Source organism: Corvus kubaryi, unplaced genomic scaffold (assembly GCF_017639235.1).
Source record: "Corvus kubaryi isolate FWS band 111438036 unplaced genomic scaffold, C.kubaryi_AGA036_p1.0 37382, whole genome shotgun sequence".
Taxonomy (NCBI): domain Eukaryota; kingdom Metazoa; phylum Chordata; class Aves; order Passeriformes; family Corvidae; genus Corvus; species Corvus kubaryi.
The window spans coordinates 1,268,516-1,287,633 of record NW_024581124.1 but is presented as its reverse complement, the minus strand read 5'-3'; the positions used below and the strand labels follow the sequence as shown (position 1 = coordinate 1,287,633).

At 44.4% G+C, this 19,118-nt stretch overlaps 1 protein-coding gene and 1 long non-coding RNA gene across 12 annotated transcripts in view; one reads left to right on the top strand and one right to left on the bottom strand.

The window, feature by feature from the left end:
• The window catches only part of ARVCF (ARVCF delta catenin family member), a 259,648-nt gene that overhangs the window by 226,182 nt on the left and 14,348 nt on the right, over positions 1 to 19,118 (top strand). For all 11 annotated transcript variants that reach the window (XM_042034727.1, XM_042034729.1, XM_042034728.1 and 8 more), the window contains 5 exons: positions 13,836 to 13,963; positions 14,930 to 15,080; positions 16,438 to 16,630; positions 17,774 to 17,885; positions 18,480 to 18,570. In XM_042034727.1, coding sequence (XP_041890661.1) covers positions 13,836 to 13,963; positions 14,930 to 15,080; positions 16,438 to 16,630; positions 17,774 to 17,885; positions 18,480 to 18,570 — 675 coding nt within the window. The remainder of the gene's footprint in view (positions 1 to 13,835; positions 13,964 to 14,929; positions 15,081 to 16,437; positions 16,631 to 17,773; positions 17,886 to 18,479; positions 18,571 to 19,118) is intronic.
• Positions 5,211 to 13,840, bottom strand: LOC121667748. Its single transcript, XR_006017144.1, has 2 exons — positions 6,482 to 13,840; positions 5,211 to 5,891 (listed from the first exon to the last, which is right to left on the bottom strand). It is a non-coding gene; the product is annotated as an uncharacterized LOC121667748 (long non-coding RNA).

Sequence of the window (19,118 nt, the reverse complement as noted above, 5' to 3'; positions counted from 1 at the left end):
TATTTCAGCCTCACAGACCATTAGTTTCAGCCCTGAATTTTCTGTGTCTTGATCATAGGGAAAATTGGAAGTCTGTAATAGCATGAAATGTTATTTGTCTGTGCAGGAATAGACAGACTCTGGTTCAGGCAGATCTGGAAGAGACATTGTGGAGCAGTCTTTGCACCTTGTGCCCAGTTCAGTTGTGTTTTGCACACCTTGCTGTCACTTTACTAAAAATACTGTTGCTTTGTAGGAGACATCTGGAGCAACTTTGTGGGTTTTTTTACCAGTAGTCTCAGTAAGGGTAAGTACCAGCACACTGTGACTTGAGCAGGCCAGGTCTAGATCAGCAAGATCGAACTCGTGTGGAAGGGGAAAGGGGGCACCCCTGCTGAAGTGAACTGTGCAGTTAGAGAGCATTTCAGTGGTACAGCTGGGATCAGAGATGAGATTGCCTGATTCCTAAAGCAATGTCTCCCTAGCTTGCTTGTGCTAGCAAGCCCACTCCATTTAGAGATGTCAGTTCTTCTTGTCCCTCTCATACAAAGCCAGGAAGAACATTTAATCTAATGAGTTTTGTTTTGAGACCTCTAAAATCACAACCAGCAAATCTGTAATCACGATTGAGCATATAATTGCATCTTACCCTGCTGAGAGCTTAAAAATGATGAGCAAGAAAAACATCTCCAAAGACTCATTCGGAGTGTGAGGGGACAAGAGTAAGGTCTAGAGAAAGGACCTGCCTTACCTGGACTGTCCCCAGTGACCTTTAAACACTTGGGAAATTGGAAGCCTGCATTTCTTGCAGATGCAGGTTTCCCACTCCCCTTTTGGGGCTGCTTTTCACATGGAGTAATAAAAGGAGAGAGCACACAAGGCAATCTGCAGATGTGAGAGAGGAGATGAGAAGTGGGAAGGATGACTGAGCTGTTGTGTTCTTGGCAGTGTGCTCAGAATTTCTCAAGGAATGAGAAACTGGGGGTGTTAGGAACATGAGACCGTAATCCTATTTATTCAGTTACATGAGAGCTGCTCCTGGGAGAGTATTTCAGGTTAGTGATAGTATCCAAAATGTAATACTTGGTAAATGCATGTGTGACTTGGATATGGGCAGTTCTGCAAGGTTTTGCTTAATAGTTAAATTCTAGCAAGCATGTCCCCGCAAAATCCAACATCCCTGCTTGCTGAAAACAGTGCTGAGATTAAACCCACAGACAGTAAACTGTATTGGCAGTTTTCTGGGTGGCTGGATCCTGCTTTCCCTGAAACACTGAAAATTTGGTGCCAATTGTTTCACTGAAGTCTGGAGATCTATTTCTAAATCAAGCTCTGGACTCAGATGGCCCGTGAGAAGCCATCAGGGCATTCATAACATCGCCTTGCGTGGAGAAATGGGTATAGGCCCTAATATGATGGAAATTTCTATACTCCTGAGGAAGTATCTCACCTTATTTACATTTATACTGACCTTTTCAGAGTTTTCTATAGGCATGAACAAGCTCCACAGTAAATGTCAGCTTCTGCTTAGAATCCTTTACATGGGTAATTTTAAGCTCAATTTTTAATTGCATAATACTACCATAAGAAAGCTGCATTGAAATTGAAAACTGTCCCGGACAAAGTGGCTGTTGGGTTAGGGATCTTTTCACTGTTTTAGAAGAGATGAAGTGGTTTCAGAGAAGGTGTCAGAGTTGCTTTGAGGTAGCGGCTGCTGTGGCTTTGTTACAGAATTTCTCATATGATTTTCTGCTGGCTTATGAATGCAGGCCATTGCTGTAGGGTGGTGAAGATAAGGCAGGCTGTAGTTGGATGCTGTGTAATGTTCCCCTTCGCCTCTTGAAAAATGTCTCTGTGCTCCCTCTATTCGTGTCAGCAAAGTATCTCATTCATTGCTACACACTGGGGCCCCAATCTCTTTTCTTTTTCTTTTTAACTTGCAAATAGATTTATTTGTGGTTGTATTGTGTGTGTGTATTTAGCCAGGGAAGGCTTCATGGAGCTACTTCTCTCCGGATCATGTTGTCTTACCTCACATTCTAGTCCAACTTCAAGTTTTATAGCAAGATCTGTGTTTCCAGGAAACCTATTATCCTATAGGCAGAGCTGGTTTTGTGTCAGTTCTGTCTGTGATTATCCAATATTCAGGCAGTGCACCGAACAGCAGGCAGGTTTGCATTTAGTAGAAACTTCCCTGGTTTTCCAGAAAGCTGCAGAGAATGGTTGGCAGGAAGAGGGAGAGTACCTGTTCACTTAGTGCTTTGATGGGGTATGTTCCAGTGTGTCCCAATTTAAATGAGGGAGGAGCAGCAGCATCTCCTCTTGTCTCTCATCATCTGTAATCCCTGCCTGGATTTGGTGCTTTGAGGATGAGTGCAGAATCTCTGTTCTTGGAGGCATTAATGTTTCTAGTTTACACTGAAATCCATGAGAATTAAGTACCCAAATACAGTACCTTAAAAAAGCTGGGCTGCAAGGTCCATTTCTTATTAGAGAAGTTACAGAAAACCTTCTGTGCTGCTTCCACTCTGGCCTGACATTCATTTGACATTGAAAACATCAACTTCTTTTTCTTGGATGCTTGGGAGATACTTGCCTGACAGCAGCGCAGTGACTGTAATTGAGACAGATTAGAGGCACTGGGCTGCCTTTGGGTGCATGAGGCAGCTTTCATGAAATGGAGAGAGGAATTGAAACACACTTTTGACTTTGGAAGCTGGAGCAGGAACTAATTAGCGATTTCAGGACACAAACAGGATTGGAGGAAGTGTTTGGGTTGGCATATAATAAATTATTTATTAACATGGGGGAGTCTTTCCATATGGCGGTTGCTTATAAAATGTTTAAAAGGCAAGATTGCAGGACTTTGCACATAATGAACCAAACAGGCTTCGGTCCCAGTGATTAGGAGCCACTGACCTTTCATTTCTGCAGGCTGAGACTGGACCTGGTAGCTTCTGCTCAGCTTGGATTCTGATAAGCTTCCTCCAAAAAAGATTAGTTGTTTATGTACAAATATTTCCTTCTTACTGGGATGTATTTTGAGATATTTGATGTTTCTGTGAGGGTATGCCCACTGGAGAATAAAAAAATTTATTCCGCCTTATTTGAGAAATTCAAGCTGTGGAGTTCTGTAGCCCTTCACTGCCTTAAGCAGACAGGCCTCTAACAAGCAGCTGAATTCATATGGATAACCAAATACCTGTGTAATGGCTTATGACCATTTATGAGACTTTATATAAAAACCATGATGAGCAGTGAAAGTATAAGAAGACTCAGTAAAGCATGAGTAACCCAGAAAGAAGCTTTCAGTTTGGCTTCTCAGCATATTTCAGTGTGCGTGAGCTCTGAAAGATTTGGGTTTTTTCTTGACGTTGTTTTTCCCTTGGCACTGAAGATAAAACCCAGACATGCTGCAAAGGGGAGAACCTGACAGGTGCCAGCCCGAGTGGAAATGCTGTCAGTCGATCCTTGTCTGTCGCAGCTCTGGCTCTGATCCACCCGAGCGCTCGTCAGGACCGTGTGGGCTTTCAAACCCGAGCAGGAGGTCCCTCAGCAGCGGGAATGTTTTGAAGCGCAGTCAGTGGAAACCCCCATAAGTCCCACGCCTGACAAAGTAATCCTGTTTCTGTAAATTCCTGAGTGATGGAGGATTTGGGTTTGCCTTGCTGGTTGGTTTTAGTGCCAGCACCCAGTGCATAACAGCACAGAAGGGCTGACCACGGACGGTGCTGTGGGTCCTCCCACACCTCAGCTCCCCACAGGCCTGGTGGAGAGAAACAGCATCCATGGAGGGCTGGAGGAGTGTGGCTGCTGTGTCCAGGCAAATCCCTGGTCACTGCTGCAGCCACCTTGAGCCCAGCCTGGCTCCAGGACTGCGGCCGCTCCCTCCCTCAGCTGCCGGCTCTGCAGAACCACCTCACACCTCTGCACTCTGAGTGCTGCTTCTGCCTGGTGCTGGACCCCACAGCTTTGCACTGCAGAGCACTGCAGCCTCTCCTCCACTCCACAGCCCCTTACAAGCATTGGGCTACTGGGCTACTGTGTCCAGTCTCTCACCTGGAAGGGGAGGGCACTTGGCAGGACCATACCTGGCCTCATTATCCAGCACATTTCATACACTGTCTTGGAGACATGAAAAAAGATACTTCAGAGGTCTTCAGAGGTAAGAAAGCTTTTTCTGTGCTTTTTCTACCTTTCTTGCATACCTCAGTATTTAATGTCTGAGGGTGTGTGGATATTTTGACTAAATATGCATTACCATGTAGGTTTTTTTTATTTTGTCACGTAGCTGCCTGCTGTAGTGTTTCTTCCCTTTGCTGTGCTTCTCTACTTCCTGGAGTTTTGTGACACAAAGTTTATAAAGTTGTTCAATACCTCAACAGTTCTAAGTAATGTCAGAATCTTTTTAATAAAATAAATATGCTCAGGTGGCATCTGGAGCCAAGGACTAAAGCACGATTCCTTTTGCAGTAAGTTTTTCTCTGCAGACTGGTTTCTACTGAGCTGGGAGGAAGCTAAAAGCTCATTAGCTTCCTGGAGTAAGAGCAGTTGATTGGCATCTGGAGCTGCAGAGCTGAGTTTTACAGGGGCTTGAGGCCAAAAAAGGGCAATTTGGAACACATGATCCTTGGTTAAAAATGCACTGAAGACCAGAGGAAAGAAAATGGTAGGCTCGGGCAGCCACAAGTTAAAGGAAGGAGTCCCTTAACAGTGCTGCTGACTTTCAGTGGCGACTCTAGTTCTGAGACATTTTTGTGTTATGAGGCTCTTGGACTTGTTGATAAGACAGTAGCAGCAATACATTGTATTTTACTACTGGACATATCTGTGCTGTAATTTGGGTTTTTTTGTGGGCTTATCTTCAGGGAATCACTCAGTATCTCTCTCTTTAATAAACACATTTTATACAATAAGCTCAAACCTGCTGATGGTTGGGCTGGACAAATAGGCATCTGCACTAGTAATGGCAGTGAAAAGAGTCTTAGATCTCAGGTCTCTTCAGCTGCACCACATGGCAGCTGTGATCAGAAAGCTGTGTTGTGCTTTTCGGAGCTGTAGGTGGGGGTTGTAAGGACAAGGTTTTTGCCTGCTTTTGGTTTTCTCAGTTTAAGGAAAAGTCCCAGAAAACACATATGTTCTGGCATGAATACATGAATGCACAGTTGGAAAAAACACATCTGTTTGTCTAATATGAAAAGTAACAATTTTCCTCAAGTTCCCAATCCTCGTTAACTTTGCCAGCCGTCTTTTTATTTATTTTGTTCCTTTGGGAAAGCTTGGCCAAATGGAAAAGGCTTTAGCAGTATGCTCCAAAAAGCCGTGGATCCAAGCCCTACCAAGGCAGAGAGCAAGCATGTTCAGGCCTAGAGATTCCTCCACTACAACCTTTTTCCATTAGGAAGAAAGGGCCACTTCCCACCTGATGAGGTATTCTGTAGTGTCAGCTCGTTACTGCATGTTTCCAGAGCTGCAGTTGGGAAGAGATCTCTGGCGGTGCTATGGGTTTGGACTATTGTGGCATCCCCACGTGTTCTTGGCTGGTGTTTGCAGCTCTGAGGTCAGTAAGTCGACAGTTCCTGAGCCCCTCCACATTTTCTACTGGTGTCGCTGGCCTAAGTGCCAGGAGCCAGGTGGGCTGGGCAGTGCTCTGCTTTCTGGAGAGGATTGTGCAGTCCTTGGAATTGCTTTCTCTGGCTGAAAGGGAGGAGTGACAAAATAGAGCTGTTTGGTGACACACACAAGGAGACAACCCCTCGGGGCATGTGAGCGGTCACCAAGCACTGCCATCTGGGTCCTTTCAGAGAGGAGAAGGAAAACCAGTCAGTCATGTAATTCTGGACCCTTGCAGAGACAGGAGCAGACACGTCAGAAGCACCCATGGCCAATAGGAGCAGCAGCCGCACTGAGATCTGAAAGAATAAGCATCGATGTTTGACCTTGTCACTGTTGTTCAAATATCCTTGTGATATAGCAGACAGCATCTGGAAATTCAGGTTTTCCCTCCCAGGGAAACAAAACATGATCAGTGGCACACTTGATCTCATATGCTTGGGCCAGATTGCTGTCTGTTTAAGAAGTTCCTAGTGCAGTGCACATCATCACTGTGCCCAGCTCCTTTTGGCATCAGCTGTTAGAGGTGTGAGCCCAACCAGAAAGCTTCAGGAAGGAGCTTCTCTGAAGGGAGCAGGCAGGATTGCTCACATCTGGGAGCATTGCTGCTCCCTTGGCATATTGATCTGCTGTCAGGGAGATCACCTCATAAGCATAATCAGTCTTTTAAAACACTCTAGTGTTTGAAGCAAGAGTAAGGGGCAAACAGTTATAGAGACTCCCCTAGACACAGCATTTCTGCAGCCAGGGAGTGTTCATCCCTAGCTTAGAGTCCTGGATGTGCCTGAGCTGCCAGAAATTCCGTACCCAGCACGGCTGGCAGTGTCACACTGTGAAACCCTGCAGAGCTGGCAGACCTGTGATGCAAATTAGTTTCATACTCACTTACGTATGTGAGCCAGGATTTTGAACCAAGTCCCACTTGGAGATGTTGCAGTGGTGATGCAGGGCCTGGGCTGCGTTCTGGGAGCTTGCAAACACCATGGTAAGCTGGTGGTGGGAAAAGGGGAACCTGTACTTCAAACAGTTTGCATTTGATACGTAGCTCACAGCACAGAGACTTCAGTGTGTGCTCTGTGTGCAAGAGAGAGGGAGAAAATTTTATTTAATGTTTGATTTTTAGATACAAATTGCATTTCAAAACAGATTTGCTTTTGGAATAACATGATTGTCCTGTTCCCTTTAAAAGAAAATGCATTCAGTTATCACTGTGAAGTAAATAAAAATAACTTTGGATTAGAGAAGCTGGCGAGAGAGTTAAGTGTTAACATTTCATGTACTGTACTGAGAGTCTCCAAGGTCAGAGGCAAGTCTTCTGGGGCTGGGGTAAAGGAAGCTATTTACATGAGCTCTCCATTTTAATCATGCAGCCAAAGGGTTTAATGTTAACTCCAATCCAAAGCATTGTTGCTTGTAACAATGGTGTTTCTCAAAGGCAAACAAAAACCATTGCCAAAGGTGACCTAGAAATGCTTAAATGTGCTGCAGTTCACCCACGTGTCTCCCCTCCCTGCGGGTGCAGACCTTTCGCAGCTCTCCCATCCCTGCATCAGCCTGGCTGCTGGGGATTCCCTGCCCTTTAGTGACAGCTCTGCGGGACGGAGCATTCCCCTTTTGAACCAGTAGCTTGGGTAGTGCTCCAGTTATCTGCAGCAGCTCTGAGATTCTTACTAAGTATTAGTCCTCCAGAGCCTTTGCTACTGATTAGTGAGGAGAAAAGGCTGTTAATGGAACATCTCCAGTTGCCAGGAGACTTAGCAGCATATGCTTGGAAAAGACTTTGTATTGGGCAGTGTGTCAAACACTGTTGGGAGAAATGCTGCTTGCAGGTCCTTTGGAAGGGGAAACTGTATTAGCTCTAAAATATGTGGTCACAGAAAACAGAAGTGCTGGAACTCACACAAGGTCAAAATGGGTTGTTTGATTGAGCCACCTCTTTGTTGAATTGCATATTCTTTGGATATGAAGTGGGATGTAACCAACCTTGTACAAATCACACTCTGTAAGAAGGTACTTTGATGACAGATTGTGGAGCTTGGGAAATATAAAGAATAATAGAAATAGTAAAAGCCAATTTGCTTTCCCAGGCATCCTTTCTTTCTCCTGCAATGTCTTGCCCTCCCGTTTCCTTTCCTTACTGCCTTTCTGTCTTCCCTGCAGTCACCCTAGCTCCGTGTTGGTTTTTTGCATACCTCACTCTTGGTAGTGCTGGTAACATTCCTGTTACATCCTTTGGGCTGGGGGTTTGTTTGCTTCCCTTTTTGAGTAGCATGCCAGTGCTGCTGTCATTGTGGGAGTACATGATAAGCTGGGAAGAGTTTACATCCTTTTAGAACTTGTGTATGACTTAGTAGATTAGTTGGAAAGGTCACACAATGTGGTGTTCATTTCCTAAATAGAAAAACTCTTCTTAAACATTCCCTCAAGCCTGATTCGAGTCTCGTGTGTCCCACATTATTCCAGTCCTTCTTTTCAATACTATTGAAAGGCTGTTCTGTCTGTCTTCAGAGCTGCTGCTCAGTGGTGGATGCTGCATTCATGATTGAATCTCTGCAGTAAGCGCAGTACCTGTCCTGACTTGTGCTGTACCTTGAAGTGAAAGCCACAGGGACTGTTCAGAACTTTCCACCTATTATTTCATCTTCATTCGTTGCAGAGTTTGCTGTGCCGCTGCTGTGGCACTCAGTATTCTGCATGTATCTGCATCGAGCTGCATTCTCGGGCACTTATGCCAAGCGTTTGGCTCTGTTGGAGCTGGCTGTGTTCTTGCTACTGTTAAGCCTTTCAGTTAGAAGAATCTTGCAAGTTTATGTTGGCATTCAAGCTGCTTTGTGCACTGGGTGCTGAAGCACAGTATATAGATGGAATGGAGCTGATGGGTCAGGTTTTTTAGGGATCTGATTACTGTTTTTACAAAAGTAACCAGCTGCCTCCCCCAGCCTCCTGTTGGGTTTTTCATGTAGCCTGCTGTAAAACCACACTGCAGGGTGAGGGGTTCCTGGAAGGGGAGAGTTGAACTGCTGGACTGATTTGCTGCTGAAGCGTTCTGAAAACATTTTTGTAGCAAATACATCTGAGCCGGGGTTTACAGCTTGGGGACAATGAGCTGCACAGGCTGTGGTGAAGGTACCGGCCGGTTGTCAGCAGAGGGCAGGAGTCCAAGGGCTGCGGAGCTTTTCTTTCGTGCAGATTCTAGTTGTTCATTTCTTTTACTGTCATGATTCTTTACTCTCTCTTCTTTTTTTCTTTTTTTTTTCTTTTGGTTTGGCTATTGGCTGATAGCTTCCTGGTTGCTGAGGGAGATGCTTTTCACTGTGCACAATCTGTTTTCGGGTGACCTTGCAGAGGAGGTGCGGTCCGGGCTCCTCTCGCTCCATCTGCCGGCGCTGCAGGTGCGGCTCAGGGCGAGCACAGCGGCCCCAGAGCTCCCAGTGCCGGCAGCCCCTCAGAGGTGTGGGCAGGGAATGCACCTCCTGCTGTGGTGGCAGCCCAAAAGGAGTCCAGGTGCCGCTGCATCTTCCTGTTGAGAACCACAGTGCAGTAAGTGGGAATTGCCTCTGCGCACTGCAGGAGTGAGTAGCTGTAAGAGTTCACGTCAATGATTCCACAGACACACACTCACCCCCTCTCCCCCCGGTTTAGGGGTTGCTTAGGTTTTTTCTGCAGTGTTGCCAGCATCCTTCCAGCTTCCTAAAAAAATTTGAAATTTGACAATTGTTTTAAGCATCAATCCGGAGGTTTTGTGTGGATAGAAAATTAAGCAGTGAATTTCTGCTGCAGCAGCAGGAGATCTCTCATCTGACCAGCATCCACATGTGTATAATTTCCCATGCCTGTGGTGGGGGAATAAATCCTAAATGGAATGGGTGGTGAAAGGGAATAGGTTTGGCAGCCTTGTTCCAAAGAGAGTTGTCTGAATTTGGGATTAAGCAGGTGTATCAGAGATAGGTACCTGGTGCAGTATCTTATGTTATTGCCAGAATGTAGCTAAGTATAGGCACAGGATCAGCATTGCCAAGATGAAAGTAAATAGTTTTGTGGAAGAGATAATCCAGGAACTGCTGCATCATTCTCAGCACAGGGACTGAGGATTGAAGGGATGGAAATGGCTAATCCGCTAATTCCTCAGGTGTTTTTCTATTCAGGATTCAAATTGCTGTCTGTGCTGTCACTGTTCTCTGGGCAAATAAAGGATAATGTACTTGCCACGTCCTGGTAGTGTGAACTTCACACAGAACTAGTCCCATTTGCCAATTCTGAGCAACTCTGCTGCAAAAAAGCTCATCTTCCTATTTCTCAGAAAGATGAGACTGCAGTGTGTTGGAGAAGATGACTCTAATATAAAGATACTCCTCTGTGACATGTTCATGTTGTTGTTAGCTGGGGAAATGCTTACACACTGCAAAAGGTCTGATGCTCACAGTGACATCAGTGTCCTAGGCATTTCTCTGTTTCTCTGAAAGCCAAAAACAAATAGAGTGAACTTGTTTACTTTGCTTTCTGCGATGAAAAAAGCAATAAATTACTTATCTCCATGCTTTTCCAGGAGGAAACAGTGGTAGATTGCAACTCAGCACAAATCCATAACCAATGGAAAAATCTCACTTATTCCAGGAAGATTATCTTTTTAAGGACAATGCTGAATCTGGGCTATAATTAAAACAGCTTTTTAAAGAAAAAAGAAAAACAGTGGATGTTTTTCTTGTTTGATGTATTCTCTATCACTAATTACTCTCTTTTCTCATTTATTCTATCCATTTTTAAATGGGAGTAAGGAGTTAGCTGTATATTGCATAAAAGTAGCATTACCTGAAAAAATAATTAAGATGATCTTGAAATTAAGGAAATCAGTTTTGAAAAGAAGCAGGTGCTTAATGGAGGTGAGACCAGCTGTGCTTCCCAGGAACGTGCTTGAAGCGCTTCATGGAAAAACGTGCAAGGCCTTCATGCAACACTGGAAGGAAATTTATAATAATTCAGACAAATTACATCCTATAAATAGCAGAGCTGGATTCATTAGGACAGGAGGCAGATGGAGAAAATATAAAACTTGTTTGTTTCTTTTTAAGGCACTATAATGCTTATGAAAAGTGTCAGCTTGCTGTCAGAGAGGAAAAACCCTCCAGTGCAGCAGTAACTTTCTCGTTATTAGGTTCTCATCCCTGCTAATGAGCAGCCTCCATGAGGGGCATTCTTGGTACTTGGCTTTGGCAACTCCTCCTGCCTTTCCCTGGCATACCCAGGCTGACCCAGAAGAGCTGCAGTGCTGGGAGGAGGAGCAGGCAGGAGGGAGGACAGAGCTGTGTGTGGTGTGCAACACTGACTGACTGTGTTTAAGACAGATGCCAATAGGGCAGAGGCATAAATGTAGCTGGAAAGGAGGGTGTGTGGAGTGAGGTGGGAATCATCCACCACCTGGCTAAGGAGTTGTGCCTCAAAGCAGGAAGGTACTGGTGGTTGGTAGGGAAAATGCTGTGCATTATTGAAGAGAGAAGGTGAAGGCGTTTTTGAGATGCTCTTACATCAGTAAGTAGGAAAAAGGAGAGGCTTTCATGCATGGAGAGAGGTAATGACAGAGAGCGGGTGGGAGGTGCGTGACTGGAATGCAGCTGGGTCTGCAGGAGGGAAGCAGAGGTTAGAGGGTTGGAGCATCTCAGTATTCACACACAGCGAGGTGCTGAAGAAGGAAGTGTGTCCAGCCAAAAGGGAGCGTACAGACTGACAGAAAGGGCACATCACAGACTGCATTTAAATAACAGGACAGAGTAAGAGTGTGGGGCTGTTTCCAAGTGTGCCGAAATTACAGCTGGGTACTACTCCTAAACAGAAGACTGGCTGAACAATTGCATCCTGTTGAACCACAGGCAAGCGTGAGCTCAGATACAGAAGCAGAAAATGTTCTGTATGAATATTATCTGTTAATGAACCTGCCTTCATCTCTTCTGCTGATCTGATTTACATTTCAGCAAAGCTTCCTTAAAAGATAAAAGTGTCAGAATTCCAGTAGGCTATCCTAAGAGATTTTTAAGTACTACTGTTCAGGAAAGGAACACTGGGCGCTTATCAGCAGTGTTTTTTCTTGAGAAGTTCTTAGGTTGCCAATTCACCTTGTGAAGTGGCAGGGGAGAAGGGTGATATGAAGGTCGTATTGGAGTCAGATAATCACAGACTTACTCAAGGAATGGAGAAAAGCTGTACGTACAACTGTTCATGCTTCATGGATTAAGTAACGATAGTTTTTCCTCAGCATTCAATATAGAGGGCAGTGATCCCAGCACAAGGAGGAGACATCGGAGAAGAGGAAAGGCAGCGGTATGGATTGGCAGGATGCCTTTGGGGGTTGCCATCTGTTGTAGCTTGCACGTATCTATAGGGTGTCATGTGTAGCAGGCAAGTGGTGGCATTAGAACGAGGCATGGATGTGGAGCAGGTTAAGTATCCAGTCACTGGAGAAGGATCCAGGCGTGCTGGGATGCACATGAGAGGCTGAGCATGGAAAGTATGAGCCAGCTCATGGATCCTCATGCATAGATCAGATTTTTGGTATGGAACAAACCTTAGCTGATTGCATCTCCTTGCATTCGGTGGGGTTCGTACCCCCTGTACAGCCACGGGGTTAACACAGCCTGTGTTTATAGGCAGTGTTATACAGGGTTTAAAGGGCTGAGTTCTGAGATCTTGACTCACATAGCCACACAGCCATAACTGGTATGAAGGATGTGGAGAAATAGTTATGCTTAAGATCAAGGCTTTTATTTCAGGAAGCCTTTAGCAACAGGGAACAATAATTTTAAAAAAAAAATTATAGGATATCCACTGGATAGGATAGCATTGCTCCAAGATGTCTAAAATACTATAATCTCAGACATGTGCATGAGAGATGGGTGATTTTGAAGAGAAGATACTGAAGAGAGGAAGTGATTTGTGTTTAGAGGTTTCCTGTCTTGCTAGTGGAAAACTTGCTTTGAATTATGCTACAGTTCTAGGACAGCATCTTGTCATGTGAAAAACATTCTTTTCATGTGTACAAATAATAAAAATTCTTCTGCTCAAAACAAGCTTGAAATTCCCTCTTTGCCCAGGCTTCTTCACAACTTCATGCTTTCTTTGATGTCATGTTTTTCTAGAAATTCTCTCCTAGGTAATGCTTGCTGAACCTTACTTACTGCAAGCATCCCAAAGGCCACCAGACCAGCTACAGTGACTGCAGATGAGTCACGTTGACCAGAAATTGCTTGTGCCATCCTGCACTCACCAAGGCACTTTAGGGGTTTAGTTTTTTGTTCACATAATCTGAACACCACATTGAGATGGTGTGTCTGGCCAGTCCTGTAAGCAGATGCTTGGCATACTCTGCCCTCATTGATGCAGTGTGTCATGCTACACTTAGTGAAGGAAGATAGGTAAAAATTGCTTCAAGTTGTGCAGCAACTTGGAGTGATGGAATTCTTGCCTAAGACCCTCTTTTTGATGTGGGTAGACGCATAAATCCTAATCCTATGGATGAGGAAGTCAGGACACGATGCTACTGTCAGTTACTCAGCATCACAAAAGGAAATCCTTGGCAGAGCTGGGAGTGGCTCTCATTCCTGTCGTGCTTAAACTGCACAGCTGATACAGTGACTCTGGGGATCTGCAGTGAACAGATGTGGCTGTCACAGTCTCCCAGTGTGGGACAATGCTGCTGGATTTCTGTGCTGAATATTTGAACTGGAGTCAGTGTTCTCCTTGCCCCTCACACTTGGGGGTTCTGGTCTCTTTGACATCCTGCCCCTCCCTTCTGTCCCCTGGGTGTGTGCAGGGTGTGGCTGACAGGATGCTGTAGCTCGCTCTCTTCGGCCCTGCTCTTTGTGTCTGAAAGTATTGAGAGAGATTTGAACAAGGACAGGAGTGCAAGGTGAATTTGCAGCGCAGTCTAGAGATGCAAAGTAGGAATTGTTGCAGGCAAAAATTGTCTCTTGTCACCTTGTCATTACCTGCATGCTGGGCAGTTTATAGCATAGCACAGATTCCAGAAAGAATTGTCAACCTCAGGACAAGCAAAGTGACCTTCAGCCCACGTGAACATTCTCTGCATGAGTTGCTGTCTCCACCATTTCCAACAACTGTGGATAGAATGTCCTGGGTAGGGCAGAAGCTCTTCATTCTCTGTTCTCTTATGTGATGAAATAAAATTATGTGTTTATTTATGCATTGTCTTCTCTGCTTCTCTTGCTTCTGTTCTCCTCTTGCCCCACCTGCAGGCTTTGAATTATTGTACCAGCCAGACGTGGTCCGACTGTACCTCTCCATCCTCACCGAGAGTCAGAACTTCAACACTCTGGAAGCTGCTGCAGGAGCTTTGCAGAATCTTAGTGCTGGCAACTGGACGGTGAGTGCAGTCTGCTTCTCAGTCTTTTTTGTTTCCTTTGTGTAAGTAAAGAACAAGGGGATTTCCCACTGTAAGTGCACTGTTACTTTGTGCATTTGTGTCCCCTTTAAAAAGGGAGGTGGGAATGTTAAGGAAATTATTTCCATTTGCTTACTGAAGATGTTTTGCATCTCCTGGACCAGTTTACATAGTGGAAGTGGCACTGAGCTCATGAAAATTTAACCATGAGCAACCTTTACCACTTCAAGCACTTAACCATTGTTTTGTCCATTCAGAAAAGCCTGGTATTAGATAGTTAGGTGTCCTGAATACTTAATTTGTTGGATTGAGTGTTTGTTGAGGAAACTGCACTCCAGTGTCCTCTGATACCCTCTGTGAAGCATCCCCAGCACTAATCAGGCAGTTCTCTCAAAGATTTGCCTGATCACTTCTAGAACCGCTCAGCAAAGTGGGACTGATCAGCAGCGTGAGGGTTGGCAGGGCGGTGTTTCACAGCTGCCTTGAGTACAGCTTATTTTAAATAATACAGGCTTATTTTAAAAACAATCATGAAACAGAATAAAAGCATGAAATTGGAGGGGGAGGAAGATAACAGATGCTTTAGATGCTTTACTGTTTCTTCCTTCTGACCTCTTCTTTTCCTAATCCAGAGGGATGTGTTTTCACACCAAGGTGTGTACAGAACAGATGCTGGCAGATGATGCTCCTTCCTTCTGTTGCTGCACTCTTTCCCCAGAAGCTGGCTTAGCTGTAGGATGAACTTGTACATCCTTTCTTCCTTGGTGCTTGGTGAAGTTGAATGATGGGTTAGGGCAATGCAATATATCAGCACGCACAACATAACTAGTCTTTGCAGAGAAAAAAATGGGTTACAGCACCAAAAGAAATGCCAGGGGCAAGGAAGGGGCAGGTATATGAACTCACAGTGCTTGCTGTTGTTTCTTTTCCCTCGTGTGTCCTGATCAGTGGTCCACGTACATCCGTGCGACGGTGCGGAAGGAGAGGGGGCTGCCAGTGCTCGTGGAGCTGCTCCAGTCCGACTCAGACAAGGTTGTGAGGGCTGTGTCCATCGCCCTGAGAAACCTTTCCATGGATCGTCGCAATAAAGATCTCATAGGTATCTTCTGAACTTTTCTAACTAGGCTGGGATCTTTGAGAGCCTTGAGAGACCTCACGTTTTCTGTCCCTTGGGCTGAGGATTCGTTCTCTCTGCAGTTTCCATCCAGGCTATCTGGGATTACGCTGTAGCCACAAAGTGGGGGACCGTCAGCTCAGAATGTATTTCCAGCCCACTCAAGGTGTGGCTTGAGGGAAATCTCTAACTTGGGAGTAACATTAGGTGTAGGTTTTTGCAGGAGAGGAGTGTGTGTAGATGTGCAGAGGGCTGGATAGGTTAAGAGGTTTCTTGTGTTTTCCTTAGCCCTGGCTAGCATGGGACTTGTGCTCATAGTCACACGTCACAGAGGTGTTGCTCCTTAGGCCTGCCTGCTATTCCAGTTAGAGTGGGAGTGTGGCTTTTGGCATGCTGAGCTAACCTGGGGAAGTGCAGGGAGCTCTAAAGTTGTACCTTTCATTTTTTTGCTTCCTTTCTCATCTTTTGCCTGGTGGGTACTTGAGAAGTTGGACACTAAACAACTTAATATTCTTCAAGTTGGTGTTCAGCACTGCTCTAGCTCCTATCCAAAGTGGTAAATAACATTCAGCTGCCCATAAGCAGGAATCTTGAAAGATTCAGCTGAGATGAGTTTTCCTCTAGATGACTTCTGTATTTAACTAAGGTATTTGTTTAAACTGTAACCTTGTCAGGCCAGGAAATACTGGTCACATGTTTGGGACCATCACTGAACTTGATACTGGCAACTAGCAAGGTGGGATTCTACCTTAATATTTCAGGTTCTAATTTTTATAGTTCAGAGGTGTAGCCAGGCAAATGGTGCAGATGGATACCTGGGAATGATAAAGTCCAGATTCCCTGGTTTTTTCTCCAGTACTATACATGGAGAAGGCTAACTGCACCCAGGAGGAAATACTCTTACCTTTGTTGGGGAAGGTTAATAAATGCATGGTTGCACACCTGGCCCCAGAAGGCCTATTACAAGGCTAAGTTGAGTAAACCGTGTGCGTGTATTACCATGAATACGTGGCATTAGCAGCAGCTACCGGATGCTTTTTTGCCTCAGGCTTTGCAAAATATGATAGATGCTGGCTGTAAAATTCTAAGTAAAACTGGCTTTTTTCCCCCCTCAATACCTTTCAGAATCCATGATGAAGGACTTTATCTTAGCTTTATCAGCTGTCAGTCACCTTGAAATAATGAATGATAAATACCCTGTGAAGTTACAGTCTTGAGGTTTAAAACACATACATTATAAGGGTTTTTCTGACACAGCAAACACCATTGGCTTTAATCATTCAGGATCGAAAGCTGAAATGATTATTAGGGCTGCCTAATGGTATCTCTTCCCCTTATGTAGGTAGTTATGCCATGGGTGAGCTGGTAAGAAATTTGCCCAGCAGGCAGCAGAGATCTGCAAAGAACCTGGAAGAGGATACAGTGGTTGCAGTGTTGAATACCATCCATGAAATCATTACTGACAGCTCAGAAAATGCAAGGTCTCTGATCCAGACACAGGGCATTCAGAAGCTGGTAGCTATCAGCAAGTCAAGGTAAGTGACAGTTGAAAGCAAAACGCATAAGAACTCCTTGCAAACATGAAAATGTCACTATGAACAGCAGCTTTTGCTTTGTGAAGGTATTGGAACATCCCAACATTTCAGAGCCATAATTTCAGCAGTTAATATATACAAAGTAAAAACAAGCAGCACCTTTAAAAGGTTTACTTGATGAAAAAGGTTAATTGATGAGTCACTTCAGTCATGTTAAGACGTGCTCTCTCCTTGTCAGAGACATCTTAGCACCATGTATACGTTTACCAGGCAGCATTTGCAGTGAAGCCATGATCTTTGGTTTTAGTTTGGGAGGCTTTTTTTCTGTGGCAGTGTTTCACTACTAGAATGCCAGTGATGAAATCTGTTTCTTTCAAGTGAAATGGTTAATGATGTGCAGTAATTGTTCTGGCCAAAGGGCTGGTGGTGGTAATTAGAAGTGACAAATTTTCTTCAGTTTAAAAACTGTGTTCTGACTGCTGTAGAGGAAACTTCGTTTTGTGTAGTTCAGCCCGTTAGACATTGTAGGTGTGTTTGCTGCAAACCTTTGGGAGAGTGGCTGAAGTAGCTTTCTTGGGTTGTATTGTTACGAAATATGAGAGCCACCAAAAACCTAGGCCTGTTTTATATTATAAAAGGTGTCTGTGTACTGACTTAGTAAGGAATCTCATTTTCCATTTAAAAACAGCTTGTTTTTTTTGCTGACCAAAATTACTGTGCAAGGTATTTTAAACAATGGAGAAATTTCACTGAATTGTGAGGAATATGTGTACATTGGGGTGAAGGTTTGAAAAGTGGCTTAGAATAGTTTTTTTGTTTGGGTTTTTTTTTCCCCTGAATAAATCCAGGAAGGATGGAATCTATCTGTTCTTTGTTAATGACAGCTGCAAGACAAAAGGGTCACCCTGGCCTCAGTGCTTGTCCAGCAATATGCGTGAAAACACAGAAATGTGCAAAATCCATAACATTTTGATTTCTGTTTTTGTCAGCAAATACCTATAGATATGAAGAAGTCACTGAATGATTTCACATATATCCCATAACTTACAGGTTCAAATAATAGCAGTATGGAGTATTAGGTGTTAACATACAAATAGTCTGACATTGTTTTTTACTTAAGCTGTAATTTTATCTTGCAAATAGCCAATCTCCCAGAGAAACAAAAGCAGCATCTCACATTCTTCAGATGATCTGGAGCTATAAAGAACTACGAAATGCCCTTCAGAAGGACGGGTGGAACAAGTCACACTTCCAGGTAAAGGTGCTGGATCTTAAATTAGTTCTGGAAAGGCCTAAGTGGAAGGTGTCCTTACTTAGGCTAATATTGCAGTCTGTAGATTTTAGTTTTCACTTCTGTTCTTCCAGGTGAGAGCACAATGGATTGTACCTTACTCAGTCACGCCATCCTGCATGAAGTTGCTGGCTGTGCTTTGCTGTGGTCTGTGGAACGTGGCTCTTTAGGTTTGGGGAGTTTGCCATCCTGTACAGGCCAAATGCCCCAATTTACTGGAGGAAGAATTAGCATGTCTTGTCTTAGTTGTGTCTCATTTGAAACATTCTGTACTGCAGCCTAGGGCAGCCACCTCTGCTTGACATGCAGCCTCCTCACCTTTTCTTGTGGAAGGGTTTTGTTCATTTTACAGAGCACCAGTGCTGCCATTGAGATAACAGGGAGGAAACATTTTCATCAAATCTATATGAAAATAAAAAATACTCCAGTTCCATATTATCAACAGAAGGGGGGCTTAGCAGCATTCTATAATCTCTCTTCCTGCTGTTGATTCATTTATTTTTATTGTTCAGTTTCCATGAGTAGAAATTCGGTATTTTTGTGGTTTTTGTCTCGTAGTCTGTTTCTGCAGCTCCAAAGGGCTCCAAAGGTACTGCTGGCAGGTCTGGCTACGACGACAGCACTTTGCCTCTGGTGGATAAAAGTCAAGGTCAGTTCTGCTCTTTATCACTTCTCATATAGTGCTGTACTTGTTTTCTAGATTTGCCATGACTGTGTTACAGCACGAGGGGGTAAAAATGCACTATTCATGTGGTGATTTTTACCCCACAGTCTCAACCAGTCCTTATCACCTGGAGATGGATAGTATTTCTTCCCTTACAAAATGTACACTACTGATACTGTTTTCTCAACTTGGATGCAGCATTATCAGTTAAATCTTCCTGGAAGTGGGGTTGACCTTACCCCTACTCTGTATTGGAGTCTTTCCCTTTTTTAAATAAATGTGCCCATTTTGGCACAGCCTCTTCCTCCACCATGCGGGGGTTTTTAATTGGAATTAGTTTATTCAAGCTCCAGCTAATCCTATCTCTGCTTTTTCATGAGGCACAGCCACACCAGCACCACTGTAGCACCAGCTTTGACTTCACCATGATGGCTGTGTCTCTGAGTCTGGCTCTGGTTGCTAAGAGCAGGGTTTGCCTGGTGCACTTTCTCTGGTTTAACTGCAGGTTATGGCAGAAACAACAACCCTGCACC